Below are 22,100 nucleotides of genomic sequence, written 5' to 3' on the forward strand. Positions count from 1 at the left end.
TTTGAAGGTCTGTAGGAGTTGGTTTCCTGAAAAAAAGGTAGGGGCCAGGGAGTAGGAGGTTGGGAAGGCATTGCTGGTAGAGGGGGACAGTAGAGAAATCAGTGCAAAGGCCTGGAGGCAAAGAATTTGACTCATTTTGGAAACTTAAGACAGTTCTGTGTGACTGGAAGTTAGAATTGGGTGAAGGGTACATGCAGAGAGATGAGGCTAGAGAAGAGACTGTGGCCAACTTGTGAGCTAGTTTTTCATAATAAGCAGTTTAGATTTTATCCCAAAAATGGTATGATGGAGATCACCAGAGGTGGCCAGAGGACCAGAAATGAGATGCTGTTACTACTGTTAAAAAGAGAAACACACTTGAGTGCAGATAACAGTTTAATTACTGAAGTGACACCTGTTGTAGTGTAGAACCTGTATCTCCCAAACCCGTTTTACTTTCCTATTACAATTCTAGCAGAATTTTCTAACAGATTCCAGTTTCCAGTCACCATAAAGAATAGTATCCAATTAAAATAAAAGTTTCCATTGGTGTCTGGCAAATATCATTAATATTGTTAGAGCTATCCCCGAGAGTCAGCTTCTGTCCCTGAAACACATACTTGACTATGATCAATTGATATCCTGAGAAGACACTTTCATTCTTTTGCTTTCAAACCACTATACATTTAACATTAAAATTGAGTTTTCACTGCTTTTTTGAAAATTAATTAAAAAATTTTTATGACATGAAGTTATTTTATATTTTTAATAGAGTGATCAAAGGAGCCAAAGGTAATATGGGTAGAAAATGAAAACCAGTGTGCCTAAAATAAGAGATTTAAAAAAATTTTTTTTAATGTTTTATTTATTCTTGAGAGAAAGAGAGACAGAGCATGAGTGAGGGAGGGGCACAGCGAGAGAGGGACACAGAATCCAAAGCAGACTCCAGGCTCTGAGCTGTCAGCACAGAGCCCAGTGTGGGGCTTGAACTCACAAACCGGGAGATCATGACCTGAGCCAAAGTCGGACACTCAACTGACTAAGTGAGCCACCCAGGTGCCCCAAATAAGAGATATTTTTAAGGCTAGAACTTTAATATTGTGTATCATTATATGTATTCACTCTTATTTCTCATCCCCCACAAGAAAATGTACCTAAACATTTTCATTTTAAACTATTTAAAAATATCTTTAGAAAAGGCCATGGTTGTCTTTAAGTTGTTCTAACACTTTATATATGTTTAATCTTATTTCCTAAAAATTTATTTACATTTTTTTAAATATTTATTTTTGAGAGAGCGAGCACAAGGAGGCGGGGGGTGGGGCAAAGAGAGAGGGAGACACAGAATCCGAAGTAGGCTCCAGGCTCTGGGCTGTAAGCACAGAGCCTGACGTGGGGCTCGAGCTCAGAGATTGTGAGATCATGACCTGAGCTGAAGTCGGAAGTTTAACCGACTGAGCCACTGAGGCACCCCTTATTTCTAAAAATTTAATGGTTCTTATGTTTCCAAATTACTATATAGCCTACCATATATATATATTTTTTAATCTGTTAATTTATTCCATAGTCCCTTTTGTAAGCTAAAATTTTCTGTTTTTTGAAAGAATTTCATTTTCTGAATTTAATCATTTGGTTCTCTCCTCAACATCTATCATGACACATAAACCCTCGTTCAGTGGTAGAACCCTGAATCCTCCATGTTGAAAGGAAGAATTAATAATAGGTTTAATGGGAGAATTATCTTTCAGCTTTTGTGTTTTTATTCTCTTAAACATTTGACTATTGTGCTCAGTTAAAAAAAATAAAAATGAGGCTCCTGGGTGGCTCAGTCGGCTAAGCCTCCAACTTCAGCCCAGGTCATGATCTCCTGGTTTGTGAGTTCGAGCCCACTTTGGGCTCTGTGCTGACACTCAGAGACTGCAGCCTACTTCAGGTTCTGTGTCTCCTCCTCTGTCTGCCCCTCCCCTGCTCACGCTTTGTGTCTGTCTCTCAATAATAATAAATAAATGTTAAAAAAAAAAAAAAGATTTATAGTGCTAATGGCTATTTAGCTTATGGAGTAACGTAAGTCTAAATAATTGTATTTACTTTATAAGAATTAAAGAATGGCATTTTACTTTTGTGATGTTATTATTTATACATATAATGTGATTATTTGTAACAAGATTTTTATGAACCAAATCATAAATCATATTCCCATAATCATTCTAAAAGTTGAAGCTTCCCAAGTATTGTTTCTAGTGTATAGTGAATTGGTAGCATATTTAATTATACTGTAAGAAGTTTCGAATACCTTACTATAAGTAATAGTGTTATAAAACTGATATGTTAGAATTATTGTTTTTATTTACTTAAATAGGAAATGTTACGTGGTCAGAAAAATGTGTTTAAGTCTTAAACTTTACTTTTCTTGGATAACAATTCTTAAAGCATTGTACTTTTTTCTGCAGATTGATCAGACAGCTGATGCAAGTTTTTTGGGCTGGGTTATTGCTTCATTTAGTCTTGGCCAAATGGTAGCTTCACCTGTATTTGGTTTGTGGTCTAATTATAGACCAAGAAAAGAACCTCTTATTGTCTCCATCTTCATTTCGGTCATGGCTAACTGCCTCTATGCATATATCCACGTTCCAGCTTCTCATAATAAATACTACATGTTGGTTGCTCGTGGATTGGTGGGATTTGGAGCAGGTAATATGTATGTATGTATGTATGTGTTTGGCTGTTCAGATTCACATTCACCCTGAATTCACCCTCTCTCATCTGGTATCACCTCGTCTCAAACTCATATCTCACAACTCAACATATAGATTTCTCATTGCAAATAGACAAATATCTTTCCTATGATTTTTGCCTTTGTTCATGATATTCCTGTTACCTATAGTTTCTCTATTCTCTTCCCATCATTCTTCATTCTTCAAGATTCTGTTCAAGTTCCACATCTTCCATAAAACTTTCTTAGGTTACCCTACCCCTTAACAGATCTTTCCCATCTCCAGTATGTCTGTGGAACTTGCTTAGATACTGTTTTGCTCTGTTTTCATCTTTTATCACCAACCAGATAGTAAACTTTTTATAATTAGAGACAATTTATGACTTTCTAAAATACTCTGTGGCCTTTCTTGCAGAGTCTCCTGAAAATAATAAGAGCTCAATAAATTTTTTTGAGTCAAATTGTTAGTGGATCTTTTTGTTTCTTATATTACATTTAAGCATGCAGAATTTGTGATGTCTTTGTTTTAAAAATAGTTGTAACGATCAGTAGTTTGCCATTTAGTCAGTGTTTTCTTCATATTTAATAAGAAAAAAAGTTTAACATTTCTGTAATGTCACTTTTTCATTTATGCACATCTTTAATTGTGTTTTCATGTTGCTAAAAGCAAGATTTTCCACTAATTGATACATTTGCTCGATGTATATGCTTTGTATAATCATAGGGAAGAAGCAGTGACTATAATATAGATTAATATTTTTGTTTTATATAAAGCCAAATTAAGTGGGATTTTATAAACCAAAGAATATTTTCTTTGACTTTGGATTATTGTGTCTTTTCTTAGGAAATGTAGCAGTTGTTAGATCATACATTGCTGGTGCTACTTCCCTTCAGGAAAGAATAAGTTCCATGGCAAACACAAGTGCATGTCAAGCATTAGGCTTTATTCTAGGTCCAGGTAGGTATTTTTCACTTGTCATTGCTTGAATATGAATTGGGAGAACTTTTAAAGTTCAAATGTTAAGTGGAATCCAAGTATAAAACCTCATAGCTAAAAGGAAAAGTAGGGAAGCTAATATTTTGGGTCCAGCAGGAGTCTAGGCTCTTTATATGTGTTAACAAATGTTCTCTAAAGTAAATAATATTAGTTCCATTTTACACATTAGGGCATCAAGGCATAGAGAGTCTAAGTAAGTTATTCAAGGTCAGCCAGATAGCAAATGGGAAATATGAGATTCGAACCTAACTCTATCTGTATGTTCTGTGAAATAATCGTTTAGCTTGACATCTCCATTATAGTTAGCTTTTTTTCTTGTCTATTAGAAACAAAATTCTTTAATTTTTTCTTTTTTGCTTTTGGAGAGCAAGTACACCTGTACATGTGCGCAAGTGGGGGAGGGGAAGAGAGAGATGGAAAGAGAATCCCAAGCAGTCTCCACGCTCAGTGCAGAGACCAATGTGGGGCTCGATCCCATAGCTGTGAGATCATGAGCTGAGCTGAAATCAACAGTTGGATGCAAGGGGGGGCCTGGGTTGCTCAGTCCGTTAAGCATACGACTCTTGATTTTGACTGGGGTCATGATCTCACGGTTGGTAACTTAGAGCCCCAAAGCAGGCTCTGTGCTGACAGTGCAGAGTCTGCTTGGGATGCTCTCTCTCTTGCTCTCTCTGCCTCTCTCCTGCTTGTGCTTTCTCTCTCTCACACACAAAATAAGTAAATAAACTTAAAAAAAAAATTGAAAAGTTGGACACTTAACCAACTGAGCCACCCAGATAGCCCAGAAACAAAATTCTTCTGACCGAAGGATTTGAAGAAAGTTACAGGAGATTCTTTACTCTTGTGCTCTTTGCCCATACCTTTCAGACTTTTCTGAGTTTGAAGAAAATGAGAGAATTTTTGAAAGACTATTGAAAGACTGTTCTTCAAAGCCTCCATCCTTTAGCTGAGTGTAAAACAATATTAATAAGACTTAGTACTTCCCCAAGACAAGTAAGTTTTTGCTATTAGATAAGTTAGTAATTTTTATGCTTAGAAAAACATTGAAGGGACACCTGCGTGGCTCAGATGGTTAAGCATCCGACTCTTGGTTTCAGCTCATGTCATGATCTCACAGTTTGTGAGTTGCAGAGCCTGCTTGGGATTTTCTCTCTATCCCTCTTTCTCTGCCTCTCTCCCCACCCCTTCTCTCTGTCTCTCTCAAATATAAATTTTTAAAAACCTTAAAAATTTTTAAAGAAGAAAAAAAGAAAAACATTGAAAAATCATATAATTGGTTCATGCTTTGAATATTACAGTTATGAATACCATCACTTTGAATCCAGTTCCATTTACTTTATCATTAATATCCTACCCTCACCCCTCTTTCCATTACTTTCTTTAAAATTTTTTTTAATGTTTTTTCTTGACAGAGAGAGAGACAGAGATAGCACAGACAGGGGAGAGGCAAAGAGAGAGGGACACAGAATCCAAAGCAGGCTCCAGGCTCTGAGCTGTCAGCACAGAGCCCGACTCGTGGCTTGAACCCATGATCCACAGGATCATGACCTGAGTCGACATCAGATGCCCAACCAACTGAGCCACCCAGGTGCCACTCCATTACTTTCTTTTAGAGAGCCAAGAAAAAAGCTCTACAAAAGAGAATCCAATTTATCTTTCACGAAAAATCTAATATTTCAGTTTAGTATTTGGAGTAAAATATACATACAAATGTAGAATCATTGGATCTACTGCCATATCATAAAATGTATGAGGATGTAGCCTGGGTCTTTTCATTTACCACTCTAACCTCAGTATCTAGCACAGAACCTGGTGTACACCTGGTATATGTTCTCAGTAAATAAATAAGAAGTATTTTGGAGATTAAATAATGATAAAATAAAAGAGGTAGAGGCATATAATAGATCTCATAGCATTTTAGAACCAGGAATGGCTTAAGAAATTATTTAGCTTAACCCCCTTTATTTCAGAGCCAAGAAAATGGAGGTTCAGAGACAGTGTTAGCTATTTCAAAGGCAGACAGGGAATTGGGGAAAAAAAAGTCCAGAACTAAAATTTATATCACCTTATTCATTGATTTGCCACATTTTCAACCTGAGAATAAAAGAAATAATCAAAAAGAAAGATTATCTCATTTAAATATTTTGTATTATCTTTAGATGAGTAAATGTAGGCCTGAAAAAGATTAGATGCGCTTTCCTGTAATGACCACATTAACAGCACTAGCATTTATTGAATGTCTACTATTGTTAGATGCTGTTCTAAGTGTTTTACGTGTAATGTCTTACTTCATCCTTACCTTAAGGTTACAAATTATTGGAAGAGCCAGATATAGAATCTAAATCAGGAAAGCAAACCAGTTCTCTTTCAAGCTGATTTTTGCCACAGATCCAAATTTAAAAATATACATGATTTAAATACCATATACACAATGATGATTTGAAATATTAACTTAAAATGTGACATTCTACTCCTTATAATTAAATTGTAATTTTATATGGAAGAAATTGGATGATTTAAATTTTCTGTGGAGATTTTTTTAAATAGGAAGATACTGACAAATTGCTTTAGATATAATTCTTTGTGAATGTATATCAGTGTTTCTGAATCTTTTTCTCATTAATGTCCCATTAAGGAGCTTTTTTAGACATTTTTTTCCTAATTCCACAGATCAATTGTATATCTTTTATGGACTATGTGAATATCTATGCTTTATACAGAAAAAGAGTAAATATTTTGTTCCCTTGCCTCTATTGAGATGTGTGATGTAGATGTGAGATTCCACAAAGTTGCTTCCAATTTTGTAGTAAATGTCTTTCACATTTTTTAGCCCTTGCCTCCCACATAATAATTTATCTGTATACATTTTATTTTATATTTTATTAAGTTTTTCAGACTTGTTTTGCACTCATTGGAGAAAAGGGTGTGACATGGGATGCCATTAAGCTGCAGATAAATATGTACACAGCACCAGTTTTACTTGGCGCATTCCTGGGAGTTTTAAATATTATTCTGATCCTTACTCTATTAAGGTAAATCAGATAGAAATTATAAAACTACTTGTGTAGATTGTGAAATTAAATAAGCATGATCATTATTGGAAGATAATTATTCCTATGAAGTCTTTATTTGGTTTTTGATGTCTATAGTTGTGTTCATGTTTTTTGATCAGCTAATGCATCTAGTACTTGTAACTGAAATAATAGGCAATCTGATAAATGAGACTAGATTCTAAAGTCTTTGAAGATTCAAAGTTTGTTCTTGATTTACTAACTGTAGGTTTCTAAGTACGGGAATGGCATGAAAGCACAGTTTTAAGTAGATTAATGATTGGTATCAACCTTAAATACAAAAGTTACTTATATCTTTTATTTACTAGAAGAAATTTTATAAAACTACAGAAGTTTTATTACTTTGTATTTCTTTGGAGTGCTTTATTGAAGGCCCCAAAAATGTTTATAACAAATGTTTAAAATCACCGGAAAACTTTAAATATTTATTAAGGTAGTTCATGTATGCTTTTGGATGAATATTGGATTGAATATTATGCTTCATTTTATATGATAAGATAATAAGAATTATAACTTGTATCTTTTAAATTTTGTTGGTTATACCTCATTGGTAATAATTTCATTACTTAGCAGTTAGTAAAAGAAACTATATCAGAATGTGAAAAAATAAAGAAGGCTACTAATAAATTAAAGCCATTTATCTATCATAGTAAGTCTTTCATAGATGCAATATTTATGTTTTTCTTTTTAAGAGAACATCGTGTGGATGACTCAGGACGACAGTGTAAAAATGTTAATTTTGAAGAAGGTACTATGACCCTTTTGACTAAATAACTATCACATTATCAAAGTGTTTCCGATTATTCTGTCTGTTTGGTATTTACTTGGATTTGCTTCTGAAAACAGTACAATGGGTGATTGGGGTAGGATCTTCAAAGTTAAAAGTTACCTAAATTAATAATTTTTTTAAAAGGCCTTCCCAGATCAGTTATTTGGTGTTCATGGCTGGCAAGATTAAAAGCATTGCTAAAAATCACTTCATCTTCTTTGCAAAGAGCCAGTATCCTAAAACCCTACAGTTCTTTAGAATGATTGCTGTAACGTTCCTATAAAATGTATCTTTCTGTTTCAAGCATTTCTTTGCTCCCTTAATCATGGAAATAGGTTTCTCTTTTGTATTTTTATTCTTTTGGTACACGCTACAAATGTACATTTTCATCCCTTAGATCTTTCTCTGACTTAGAAGTAAGTAACCAATCTGGTCAGTAGATATGTCTTCCCAAGTAAACCCTTATTTAAGTACTAATTATATTCTCCATGGGGAGTGTCCCCCTCTGTACAAAAGATTGCAACTCAGTTCTTGCCTTTAAGGAGTTTGTTCCTGGGAGTTTTAAATATTAGAAAAGTTTTGGAAAAGACATAGTGTCTTCTATAGCCATTTTATTTAATTTTCACAACAAAACTAGTGGAAGGAAAGTTGAAAGTAGGGTAGAGAGCAGACTGGTGAAGAATGTTAGTAACTTTTTGAGAAAAAGGAGAAGTATGACAGTAGTCAGATTTCAGGTGAGACTAGTCCAGATGTGTGAAGGCCTGAACTAGGGCAGCAACTAAGAATGGAAAAGAGACAGATGTGAGTTTTTGAAGAAAAAAAAATTAAGATTCTTGATAGATTGGATAGGAATTATTAAGGAATAGAGGGAGTTGTTGAAGATGTCTGTCAGGTTTTGAGTCTAGATAAGTGAAAGAATGGGAGAGAACAAGAATTTAGGAAAGGACATTCGCTGAACAGAGAAAATGATTTCAGTTTGAATCAAGCTAAATATACTGCTACACTAGAACAGCGAGAAAATGCCAGAGGCATTTGTAATTTTGGCTTTAGAGATCAAAGCTAGAGATACAAATTTCAGAGTAAGCCAGTGAAAAACACGACAGCAACAAAGAGAGAGTGAAAGAAAAAAGGAAAGGGAGGGGTACATGCATCAAGTGTGACAAAATATTGTTGAATATAGGGGCTGAATATATATTTCATATTTTTCAAAATAAAAAATGAAAGAAAAGAAAGAATGGTGAGGAAGTGCCCGCAGGGGGTATAAGCCGCTTTTTTTTTTAAGGTGAAAAATAGGGTACTAACTTAAAAGACCTATCAGGTAAAAGGAATGAGCAAGTTAAGGAGGGTGAGTTTGAGGTGCTGAGAAAGATATGTAAGAAGCAAAATCTTTCAGAAGTTGGAAGGGGGTAGCAATATCGATTAGGACTTCATGGAGTTTAATGTGCTTCAAAAACACCTGGAAACCTTGTTAAAATGGGCTCTGATTCAGTAGGCCTTGGTGGGGGAGGGGTCTAAGTGGGTTGTCAGATTAAATACAGGATGCCCAGGAGAATTTGAATACTTTTTTAGTATAAATATGTCCCAGCTGGGTAATTTTGGATTTCAGATAAGGAACAAATAATCTTTTAGTATAGATATGCCTCAAATATTTCATGGGACATTCTTATATTTAAATTTCAAATTTTGCATGGAAAATACTTAAAATTATTGTTTATCACAAATTCAAACTTAACTGAGTATCCTGTATTTTTATTTACTAAATCTGGCAAACCCAGTGAGATTCTGAGAATCTACATTTATAGTAAGCTATCATGGGAGCTGATGCTACTGGTCTAAGGACCATAGCAATGATTTGGAACTATACTGTCTAATATGGTGGCTGCCAGCCACATTTGGCTATTTAAATTTAAATTAAGCTAAATTACGTTGAAGAAATTCCTCAGTCACACAGTAACACTGTAAGTGTTTAATTACGGGTCTGTGGCTAGTGGCTGTTTGGACAGCACAGAGAAAGAACATTTCCATTATGTCAGAGTTCTATTGCACAACACTGCCCTAAAGCACAAATGAGAGTTTAGAAAGACCAGATCTATTTTCTTTCATAATATTTCTAGGTACTTCAAAATAATTTCTAAAACAGAAATCATTTTTAAATTTCAGTAAATATTGGGGCACCTGGGTGGCTCAGTCGGTTAAGTGTCTGACTTCGGCTCAGGTCATGATCTCACGGTCCGTAAGTTCAGGCCCCACGTTGGGGGCTGACAGCTCAGAGCCTGGATCCTGTTTCAGATTCTGTGTCTCCCTCTTTCTGTCTCCTCCCCCGCTCATGCCCTGTTTCTCTTTTCTCAAAAATAAATAAATGTTAAAAAAAATTAAAAAAATTTTTCAGTAAATATTTAAATAAAATATTTCTGCTTTTTCCCCATTATTAAAAATGTTATCATTGGATAGGATCATAATTGCTAATTACATAGTTTTTGAATCAATATATTAGTGTAGTCTTTTCCTAAAATTCTTATAATTTTGATACCCAGTCAATCCTCACAATCTAGGATGCAACATTTCTGAGCTTTCCCACTGAAGCCATCACTGGGTAGAGGCTGCAGGAAACTAACCATATATGATGCAAACTCCAGTCTAACTTGGGGCAATGTTGCTTTTTAATTCAAAGGAGTAAAGACTGGGTTCAAGGTGGTAACAGAGAATCAGGCAGGTCTGTCCCAAGTAATATAAGGTCCACAAGGACCAGAGTCTATCCCGGAAAAGGATCTGGACAAAGGTGACCAGTTTTCTTTGTGCCATTAGAAAGGGAGGTCATAACTCTTTGTTGAGTGTTCAGGGTGCTTAATTGTCCCCAGATATAGCAGGCTATTTCCAAGTCTCATTTATTATTGGAGGAGGAACTCCTTGTCAGGAATCCTGAGATATAAAGGGAAACGCTATTATGAGAAAAATTATAGAAACTTTCTGTATCTTGGGAAAGTAGCCCCGTGCCCCCTGCTGGTGTTACATACACACTTAAAGATAGCATAAAATGAAAACATTATTGAATTACTTGTTTGGTTTACTCTGAATAAGTAGGTAAATTGTAAAATAGCATTACAAATGTATATAAGTAGGTGTATTTCGCTTCACACTTCTCAGTTATATAAGGAATAACTAATATTGAGTATGTAGCTTAATACATAGTTTAAGATAAGTCAATACGCTCACTTCCTCCTAATTTATAAAAACACCATCAAATCTTGGTGGTAATTTACAAAATATATTTCCTTGCAAAAATATAAATGATAATATAAGGATTTTTTAAAAACTGTGGTAATAACGTATAAGGATATTTACTCATACTAATTTCACATAACATTGAAATTCAAAATACATATCCACTGAAGTGAATCACAGAACTAGCTGATTTAATAAACTATGAAAAAATCCTCATAAATTTAAGATTTAGGTAAAATACAAAAAAAAAACTTGCAGTAGAAATTTAAAGCAAATATATTTAGAATGAGCTCATTTTATAGAATTTTATAAAATATATTCCTATTTTGGATCAAGAGACAGCAAATAGAAAATCTGAGTATTTCCTATAGATAACAGAATTGAAGTATATCTCCTGGGAAGAAAATTCACGTTATTTTTAAAAGCCATTTTGGCACGCCCCGGTGACTCAGTCGATTAAGCGTCTGACTTCGGCTCAGGTCATGATCTTGCGGTCCATGGGTTCAGCCCTGTGTCTGTTCTGTGTTGACAGTTCAGAGCCTGGACCCTGCTTCAGATTCTGTGTCTCTCTCTCTCTCTGCCCCTCCCCTTCTCGTGCTCTGTCTCTCTCAAAAATAAATAAAGATTAAAAAAAAAATTTTTAAGCCATTTAAAAATTACTTCTATGGTATAAATTGTTACTTTTAAACCACTTAGAAGCCTAAAAGTGATTTTAAATATTTAGTCACAGAATTTGCTACATATAGTTTCTACATTATTTTAGTGTCATAAGAAAAATTAGATGTTTAAGTAATACAATTTTTCTCCTGTTTATTATAGCAAGTACAGATGAAGTTCAGTTTCCCCAAGGAAATATTGATCAAGTTGCTGTTTTGGCCACCAATGTTCTGTTTTTTGTGGTTCTATTTATCTTTGCCCTTTTTGAAACGTAAGTTTTATTCTGTCTTCATTTATATCATATTATGTAAATCATCTGTATTAATGCAATATTAATAGGCTTATCGATATTCTCAGAAACTTTATGGAAGGCATACGTTTTGTCATGATGTAAAAAGTACACATAAATTTTATGCTTTTAACCTGAATATAGTTAATTCCCTGTCTATAATATTACTTTATCTTTCCTCCCTTTCTTGGAATTTTATGATAAATATAGTTATAAAACTTCAGTGCCATGAGTAAATTAACTTTAAGCTATATAACTCTCTATGTATATGGAGTTCAGCCTGGCAGTGTTAACTCTATTTAATATATGATCCTGATCCTGAAAAAAAAAACTAGTATGATATATTATAAAATCTCTGCCTTGTGTAAGCTTTGTTGATCTTTAGTTATCATATGGCTTTTTTATTTTTAAAATGCCTTTCCATTATGTTATAAAAATAATATATTCTTGGTGTAAATATGCTAAACACTGCAACTGTATTTCCATATCCATTCCTTTCCCTGGAAGTAACCACTGCTAATACATCATTGTGTAATTTTTCAAATATTTTTTCCATACAACTGTAAGTACTAGTTGTACTTACATGTGTAAGTACTCATATGTGCTATTATGTGTGTGTGTCTATTAAATCAACATAGACTATGTGACATTATCATTTGAAAATTTGGTTTATTCTTTTGTCAATACGTTGTAACATTTTTATGCCAATACATATAGATTTGCTTGATTTTTATTTTTTTTAGTTTATTTTTATTTTTAAAATTTTTGAGATATGTGAAAGTCAGTTCATTTGATTTTGGGGGCATTTTTAAAAATTGTGGTAAAATGCACATAACATAAAATACATCATTTTAACTATTTTTAATCATACAATTCAGTGGCATTGAGTGTATTCACAAATGTTGTACAACCATAACCCCTATCCATTTCCAGAATCTTTTCATGATTCCAAACAGAAGCTCTATCCCCATTAAACAGTAAGTCCTCATTCCCCCTCACCCAGCTCCTGGGAGCCTTTATTCTACTTTTTTCAATCTAGGTACCTATATAAATGGAATCATACAACACATTTCCTTTTGTCCTTTGTGCCTCGCTTATTTCACTTAGCATGATGTTTTTAAATGTTCATTCCTGTTATAGCATGTATCTGAATTTCATACCTTTTAATGGCTAAAAAATATTCTATAGTCTATATATACCAATTTCATTTATTCATTCATCTATTGATGGACATTTGGGTTATTTCCACCTGTGGGCTATTGTGAATAATGCTATGATGAATGTTGGTGTACAAGTATCTGTTTAAGTCTCCGCTTTCAGTTCTTTTGGTTGTACACCCAGAAGTGGATTTGCTGGATGATATAGTAATTCTATGTTTAAGATATTTAGAATTCACCAAACCATTTTCCACACCAGCTGTTCTGATTTTAAAATTTAAAATGGTGGTGTTCTTTTGTTTTTAAAGAATGAATATTTTAAATATATTTCAATTCCATTTTGCATCCAGTTAACAGAGGAGATACAAAAATAGGAAACGAAGCTTGGCAAGGAAGGAGACAGATAGTCAAATAAAGGAAGAGCAACATTCAGAGGTAGGAAGAGAGATATATACATTCAAAGATAGTGATAAAAGAGACTAAGGAAGAGAAAAAGTCCCAACAAGTTTCTAATAGCCTAATAATAGTAACATTACTATTATTATATTATTACTTATTTCAATGAAATAAAAAAGAAACCACTTTAAACCAAATTTAACCATGATTAGTTAGTTAGAAGGGTAGGAATTATGGTTGGTTTATTTCTTTTCCCGTCTTTTAGACTTTCTGCAACATGGATATGTTACTTATATAATTAAAATAAATATTAGTAAATAAAAATACAATCAAACTTAGTAGTTTGTGCATGTAACAACTAAATGTGTTAAAAAAAATTTTATATAGAGAGCTGGTATCTTTGCTAAAAGAGATGCAAATTCTTGAATGTGTCAGTATCATTATTAAAGCTTCTATTTCACTTTTATAATGACTATGATTTAAATAAATAACAATAATTTGTTTTTCTTAGCATCGTTACTCCATTAACAATGGATATGTATGCCTGGACTCGAAAACAAGCTGTATTATATGATGGAATAATACTTGCTGCTCTTGGAGTTGAGGCAATTCTTATTTTCATGGGGGTTAAATTACTTTCCAAGAAGTAAGTTATGTGTCTTTGGTTTTGTTTCACTCAATTTTAAAATACGCTTTTAAAAAAGTCTTTTTTAAAAAAGGGAAACATGGAATGAATCCAACACCTCACATCACCTTCAGAATACCTACAAGCTTTCACATCTTTCCAACCTGATCTCCCATTGAGAAGCTAACAATGTAAACAAATGTTATCTCTCCATTGAAAGCTAATAATATAAACAAATATATTAGTAAAATAAAATAATAAAGCTTTTCTCTCATTATATATTAGTTTTAGTACTTGAGTGTTTGCGAACAGATTTAAAGTTTATTAAGGGAGCACATATTTCTATACCATATGGTATATTCTTTGGTAAAGCAAGATATTTTACCAAGTGAATTAATTGTCTTCTAATGTATCTTTTGTATATTATGTTTTATTTAAAGTATTTCTAAAAGTGTATTTTATAAAACTTTGTTCTGCTGTATATATATGTATGTGTATATATGTATATGTATATATTTATATATATCATATGTGTGTATATGTATATTATGCAACAGAAAGGATTTAGTGGTTAAGTCTGGAAAATTGTGCTTAAAATTGCCAAACTTCTTTATCTAAAACTTCCAAATCTTCAGTACTTATATATATTATCATAATGACAAATATATTATGTAGCATAATATAGTTACTGTACAAAGTTGTTTGTAGCTTTGACTATAGACCATTATTTTAAAGAAGCATTTTGTAAAGCTACAACCGTAAAAAACACGCTTTGGGGGAAGTGCTTGTATAAAATTAAATTCATTCATGTTGTCCGAGATGAGACATTCGTTGATGAATTTAAGCAATCCTAACAATTTAATTATTCTTAAAATATTTTAATGATACTTTAGAATTTTATAACGTTCTAAAATCAATTAACACATCTTGATTCGGTGTGTCAGGTTATGTGCAATGGGGGGGTACTATGAAGATTTCTGTGTGTATAAAGCCAAGAAGCAGGGACAAGATACAGATATAGACATAGACATAGATTTATATTCAAAATTAAATAACAGTAAATGCATTACATCTTGCTATAGAAATAGGTATTCTTACAGATTGTCCAATTCCATACCTTCAGAGAGCTTGTGTTCTATTGGGTGGGAAAACCAATAAACAAAAATATGAAGTCAGGTAATGGTAAATACTGTGAAGAAGAATGGAGCAGAGGAAGAGAATAAAGAGTAGCAAGAGCAGGGTTGGGAGAGAGAGTGGCAGTGTTATTTCGACTGACTGCTCTAGGAAGGCATGTTTGAAGAAGTTACGTCCAATCAGAGACCTCAACAAAGTCAGAAAACAGTCATGCAGGGGGTCTGGAACTCTCTTCTTCCAGAAGACTGAGCTTTGTGTGTTTAAGGAAAAAGCAGGAAGGCAAGTTTGGCCAGAGCAGGAAAGAAATGGCAATGGGAAAAGATCAGGTTGGAAAGATGTGAATCCTAGGTATTCTGAAGGTGATGTGAGGTGTTTGGGTTTGTTTATTTTGTTTTAGGAAGTCGTTGGTCTTGTTTGTAAATTTCATTTTTTATTATGGAAAATTTCTAACATATACAAAGGTGTAGATAGCATCATGTACTGAATTTCTAATATCCATTACCCAGCTTCAATGATTACCAATCCTTGAATAATTGTGATTCATTTATATAGTTCTACCCGCTCCACACTCCCTATCCCCTATACCTAGATTATTTTGAAGCCTGTCCCAGATATCATTTCATATCTTCCATAAATATTTCAGTATGTATGTCTAAAAGTTCATGATGACAACATTATCACATCTAAAAATGTTAACAGTGATTTCTAAATATCATCAAATATCCAGACAGTATTCAAGTTTTCTCCACTGGTTTAAATGTTTTTTTTTAATTTACTTTGTTTTGTTTCATATTGTTTTATTTTGTTTCACAGCTTACTTGACTCAGGCTCTTAAGTTTCTTTTTTTTTTTTTTTAATGTTTCTTTTTATTTTTGAGAGAGAGACACAGAGCATGAGCAGGGGAAGGACAGAGGGAGAGGGAGGCACAATCTGAAGCAGGCTCCAGGCTCTGTCAGCACAGAGCCCAACACAGGGCTCAAACCCACAAACCGTGAGATCATGACCTGAGCCAAGTGCTTAACCGACTGAGCCACCCAGGCTCTCCGAGGCTCTTAATTTTCTTAAGTCTCTTTTAATCTATAGGTTTTCAAGAAACCAGGATGTATGCTTTATAGTTTCTCACATTTTAGAGCTCACTGATTGAATTCCTATGGTGGTGGTGGTGTTGTCATTGTTGTTAACATTTTCCTGTGTTTCTGTATTTCTGAAAAATTGGTACTTGTATCTAGAACCTTGATGAAATTTGAGTTCAATTTTTTGTCAAGAATATACTTTGTAGGTGGTAATATGTGCTTATATCAGGAGAAATATATTTTGTTTATCTCTTTTTATAATGTTAGTGACCATTGGTCATTTCTAGGTTTATTAATATATTAATAGATAATTGAAAAATGTTGATATTTTAATTCTATCATGTCTTTATATAATTTTTTGGAATACTTTCTATGAAGAGAACCTTCTTATCACCAATTATTTGGTTACCTTGTACAGTTTGTACAGGAAACACAAGATGATTGTTTCCTTTTATTAACTGAGTTTTAAAATAATGAGTTTATTTAAAACATACTCTAAAAGTAACCAAGAGCATTTTATTTTAATATAATATGAATTCATAGATTATAACATGTGTTTTAATCCATTGTCATTACTATTTGTTCTGTTGTTCACACTGTTGTGTTTTGGCCAGTGTCTTCAAATTGGCTCAGAGTACCTTTATCCAAGTACCAAGAGTACCTAGTAGCCACTGATAGCTTCTGTGTTCTTTGGTATGAAAAAACTATCCAGGCTCATCTTATACGTTTTCTGTCCAAGATCTAAAATCAACTGGTTCCTTTTAGTGGAAAATTATATTTAGCATTCATATTAGTTGGTATATGACTAAAAGCATCAAGATATTATAGCATAATTTATAAAATATAAAAGTAATGAAACTATGTAATAATGTTTTGTTTTTAAATTACTGAGTTTCTGTTCTTTAACAGGATTGGTGAGCGTGCTATTCTACTGGGAGGACTCATCGTTGTATGGGTTGGCTTCTTTATCTTGTTACCTTGGGGAAATCAGTTTCCCAAAATACAGTGGGAAGGTATAGCTATACTTATTTCTATAATGTTAGCCCCTGTTATTCATTTAAAATTAGTAAGTAATACACTGTATAATTTTGTTTTTACAGAGTTACATAATAATTCAATCCCTAATACCACATTTGGGGAAATTATTATTACTCTTTGGAAGTCTCCAAGAGAAGATCACAACGAAGGACCCACTGGTTGCCCAATTGAACAAGCCTGGTGCTTCTACACTCCCATGATCCATCTGGCTCAGTTCCTCACAGCAGCTATGCTAATTGGAGTAGGCTATCCATCCTGCAATGTTACGTCCTATACGTTGTATTCAAAAGTTCTGGGACCAAAACCTCAGGTGAGCAAGTTATCCTGATACTACAATCCCATGAAATATACTTGTAGGTACATTTTTTGCTACCATTCTCTGTTTTTACACAAGCTGAGTTGGTGGGTTTTTGTCATATTCAGCGCCTTAAATTAAAAAAAAAACAACAACCAACTTTTATAAAGTACTTCTAGGACTTAGTATGTTGAAATTTAACAACGAGTACTCTAAGTTAGAGCTCAAAAATGTTTTGAATTCAAGATTGTGAGCTCAAAATCATTTTCAGAAGAAAAAATATCTGAAGCATAAATTTCTGAAACTCATCCTTAAACTGGGCAAAAGTTAGGAAACCAAAATTGATAGACAAATGTGGATCTAGGCTTAATTTCATCCGATCCTAGAGACAATTACTAAGAGATGAAAACACAGCAGTCTTAAACATGTATAGCAGCTATGTATAATTTAAAATTCATGTTTATTATAAGAATTTTCATATTCATTATATAAAAATTAGAAAAAATATAGAGTCCAAATGGAGAAAACTATCAGAGACAATTAATTTTGGTGAAATTATACTTCCAGTCTTTTATCTATGTCTGTGGGTGTTTAACACAAAAACAGGATTATATCATTGTTACTATTTTATAGTCTGCTTTTAAAAATATATAACAATAGGGGTGCCTGGGTGGCGCAGTCGGTTAAGCGTCCGACTTCAGCCAGGTCACGATCTCGCGGTCCGTGAGTTCGAGCCCCGCTCGGGCTCTGGGCTGATGGCTCGGAGCCTGGAGCCTGTTTCCGATTCTGTGTCTCCCTCTCTCTCTGCCCCTCCCCCGTTCATGCTCTGTCTCTCTCTGTCCCAAAAATAAATAAAAACATTGAAAAAAAAAAATTTTTTAATAAAAAAATAAAATAAATAAAAATAAAAAAAATATAACAATATATTGTAAATATTCTCCCATGACATTTAATTTTCTTTTTTAAATTTTTTTTAATTTTTTATTTTTAAATACATGGAATACATTTATTCCATGGAATACATTGTATTCCATTTTATTTATGTACCATCATTTATTCATTTTCCAAATATAGTACGTTTAGGTTATTTTCGGGGTTTACTTGTAACCCTTCTTTTTAGTAGAAGTTATTTAAATGGTCACAAAATGAAAATACTACTTTCCTCTTTAAAAATTACACTGATAGGGTGCCTGGGTGGCTCAGTCAGTTATGCGTCTGACTTCGTCTCAGGTCATAATCTCAAAGCTTGCTTGACAGTTTGCAGTATGGAGCCTGCTTTGGATTCTATGTCTTTCTCACTCTCTGACCCTCCCCCACTCATGATCTATCTGTCTCTCCTTCAAATTAAACAAACATTAAAAAAAATTTTTTTAAACAGTAAAATAAAATAAAAATTGCACTGATAATGTTACATTTTCAGGGCAGAAATTAGTATTTCTATTGAAATAAGACAAAGAGAAAAGAAAATTTTTAATACTGTGTTTTTAAGGTATATAGTAGGTAAGACATTTGGTACTTTCTGAGTCTTTTAATCCATAAAGTTGTATTTTCAAAACCAAGAATAAAAGCACATAACAAAAGCAATGTATGATAGTTGTAAAAATTTCAAATAGTTTGAAATGTGTATAGCAGAAAATGAAGACTCCCCTTAGCCTCAACACACTAAAGTCAACCCCTGTTCACTTCATTTGTATGCCTCAAGACATCTTTCTATACCTATTCAAGCATATGCAGACCCATGCCTTTTTTTTTTAATTGGAAGATATTTATTAGTATGTAGTATTTAGTTATTTATAAATGAGTGTTAAGTATCAGTGATACAATTAGTGAGCTAAAATTATGAAAATGTTTTTTGTATATTACAAGTATTTATTTAATTATTTTTTCTAAGTTTTTATTTAAATTCAAGTTAGTTAACATATAGTGTAGTATTGGTTTCAGGAGTAGAATTTAGTGATTCATCACTTACATATAATACTCAGGCTCATCACAAGTGCCCTCCTTAATGCCCGTTACACCCATTTAGCCCATTCCCACCCACCCACCTCCCCTCCAGCAACCCTCAGTTTGTTCTCTACAGTTAAAGAGTCTCTTATGGTTTACCTACCTCTCTGTTTTTATCTTATTTTATTTTCCCTTCCCCAATATTCATCTTTTTTGTTTTGTTTTTGTAAGTTTATTTATTTATTTTAGAGAGAGAGGGCAGGGGAGGAGCAGAGACAGAGGAAGAGAGAAAATCCCAAGCAGACTTTGTGCTGTCAGCACGGAGCACGATGTGGAGTTCGATCTCATGAACTGTGAGATCATGACCTGAGGCAAAATCAAGAGTTGGATGCTTAATCGACTAAGCCAATCAGGTGCCCCTCATCTGTCTTGTTTCTTAAATTCCACATATGAGTGAAATCATAAGTATTTGTCTTTCTCTGACTTATTTCACGTCACATAATACACTCTAGTTCCATCCATATTGTAGCAAATGGCAAGATTTCATTCTTTTTGATGGCTGAGTACTATTCCATTGTATATATATGCCACATCTTCGTTATCCATTCATGAGTCACAGATATTTGGGGTCTTTCCATAATTTGGCTATTGTTGATAGTGCTGCTATAAACACTGAGGTGCACCTGCCCCTTCAAATCAACATTTTTGTATCCTTTTGATGAATACCTAGTAGCACAATTGCTGGGTTATAGGGTGTTCTATTTTTAACTTTTTGAGGAACCTTCGTACTGTTCTCCAAAGTGGTTGCACCAGTTTGCATTCCCGCCAACAGTGTGAGAGGGTTCCCCTTTCTCCACATCCTCGCCAGCATCTGTTGTTGCCCGAGTTGTTGATTTTAGCCATTCTGACAGGTGTGAGGTGGTATCTCATTATGGTTTTGATTTGTATTTCTGTGATGATGAGGGACAGTGAGCATCTTTTCATGTATCTATTAGCCATTTGTACATCTTCTTTGGAGAAATGCCTGTTCATGTCTTCTGCTGTTTTTTTCGCTGGGTTATTTGGTTTTTGGGTGTTGAGTTTGATAAGTTCTTTATTGATTTGGGATACTAGCCCTTTATCCAATATGTCATTTGCAAATATCTTCTCCCATTCCATTGGTTGCCTTTTAGTTTAGCTGATTGTTTCCTTTGCTGTGCAGAAGTTTTTTCTCTTGATGAAGTGCCAGATAGTTCATTTTTGCTTTTGTTTCCCTTGCCTCTGGATATGTGTCTAGTAAGAAGTTGCTATGGCCAATGTCAAAGAGATTGCTGCTGTGTTCTCCTCTAGGATTTTGGTGGTTTCCTGTCTCACATTTAGGGTCTTTCATCCATTTTGAATTTATTTTCGTGTATGGTTTAAGAATGTGGTCCAATTTCATTTGTCTGCATGTCACTATCCAGTTTTCTCAACACCATTTATTGAAGAGACTGTCTTCTTTTCCATTGGATATTCTTTTCTGCTCTGTCAAAGATTAGTTGACCATATAGTGGTGGGTCCATTTCTGGATTCTGGATTCTGTTCCATTGATCTATGTGTCTGTTTTTGTGCTAGTACCATATTATCTTGATGATTACAGCTTTGTAATACATACATGAAGACTAGAATTGTGATGCCTCCCACTTTGCTTTTCTTTTTCATCATTATTTTGGCTATTTGGGAGTATTTTCTGGTTCCATACAAATTTTAGGATGCACTCATGCCTTAAAAAAATTTTTTTTAACTTTATTTTTTTTGAGAGAGAGAGAGACAGAGAGCAAGCTGGGGAGGGGCAGAGAGAAAGGGAGACAGAGAATCCTAAGCAGGCTCTGTGCTGTTAGCTCGAAGCCCCACGTGGGGCTCACGTGAAATCATGACCTGAGCCAAAATCAAGAGTCAAACGCTTAACCAACTGAGCCACCCAGGCGCCCCTAGAACGCACTCATGCCTTTAAAAAAAAAAGAAAAAAAGAAAAAAAAAAAAAGAATTGTCTGACTTTGGCTCAGGTCATAATCTCACGGTTCATGCGCTTGAGCCCTGCATTGGGCTCTGTGCTGACAGCTCAGAGCCTGGACCCTGCTTTGGATTCTGTCTCCCTCTCACTCTGCTCCTCCCCCCTCATGCTCTGTCTCTCTCTCTCTCTCTCTCTCTCAAAAATAAATAAACATTAAAAAAATTTTTTTAATTAAAATTAAAAAATTAAAAAAATAAAACAATATATTCTATCTCATGTACGTAAAATTTTTTGCATCTTGTAGTGTTTTACTTAATAGCCATAGTCTTCTTTCCTTGTTAGTGCTTATAGATGTTCTCGTTATAATATCTTACTCTATATAGGACCTTATTCTTTTAAGCAACTGATTAGCATTGTATTCATTAAATACACTGTAATATATTTACTTAATCCACCATTGATTGACGGTTAGGCTGTTTTCAATTTGGAGATATTAAAAGTGTTACTGCACTGTACATTCTTGGGTAGATTGTATTGGTTATAGTTTGGAGTATAGGAGTGACATTATGGTATAGTGGAAAGTGGTATAGTGGATTCAGCCAAACAAACCTTCAAAATATTTTGGACAATTACTCGAATTTTCTAAGCTTCAGCTTTCACATTTGTTAAATGAGGGTAATAACAGTTGCAGAAATTTGTGTATATTGGAAACAATATATGTAAAGTACCCAGCACGGTGTTGGGAATATAGTAAGTACAAAATAAATGT

The 22,100-nt window shown here is 33.8% G+C and overlaps 1 protein-coding gene across 8 annotated transcripts in view; it reads left to right on the plus strand.

Moving 5' to 3' along the window:
- MFSD8 (major facilitator superfamily domain containing 8) overlaps positions 1-22,100 on the plus strand; it is a 150,557-nt gene that overhangs the window by 88,339 nt on the left and 40,118 nt on the right. For 6 of the 8 annotated variants that reach the window (XM_045055884.1, XM_011281678.4, XM_019828986.3 and 3 more), the window contains 8 exons: positions 2,430-2,670; positions 3,537-3,650; positions 6,577-6,721; positions 7,453-7,508; positions 11,571-11,679; positions 13,762-13,896; positions 16,992-17,095; positions 17,183-17,430. In XM_045055884.1, the coding sequence (XP_044911819.1) occupies positions 2,430-2,670; positions 3,537-3,650; positions 6,577-6,721; positions 7,453-7,508; positions 11,571-11,679; positions 13,762-13,896; positions 16,992-17,095; positions 17,183-17,430 (1,152 nt within the window). The remainder of the gene's footprint in view (positions 1-2,429; positions 2,671-3,536; positions 3,651-6,576; positions 6,722-7,452; positions 7,509-11,570; positions 11,680-13,761; positions 13,897-16,991; positions 17,096-17,182; positions 17,431-22,100) is intronic. The other 2 variants (XM_019828987.3, XM_019828989.2) reach the window with 2 other exon arrangements.

Source organism: Felis catus, chromosome B1 (assembly GCF_018350175.1).
Source record: "Felis catus isolate Fca126 chromosome B1, F.catus_Fca126_mat1.0, whole genome shotgun sequence".
Lineage (NCBI taxonomy): Eukaryota > Metazoa > Chordata > Mammalia > Carnivora > Felidae > Felis > Felis catus.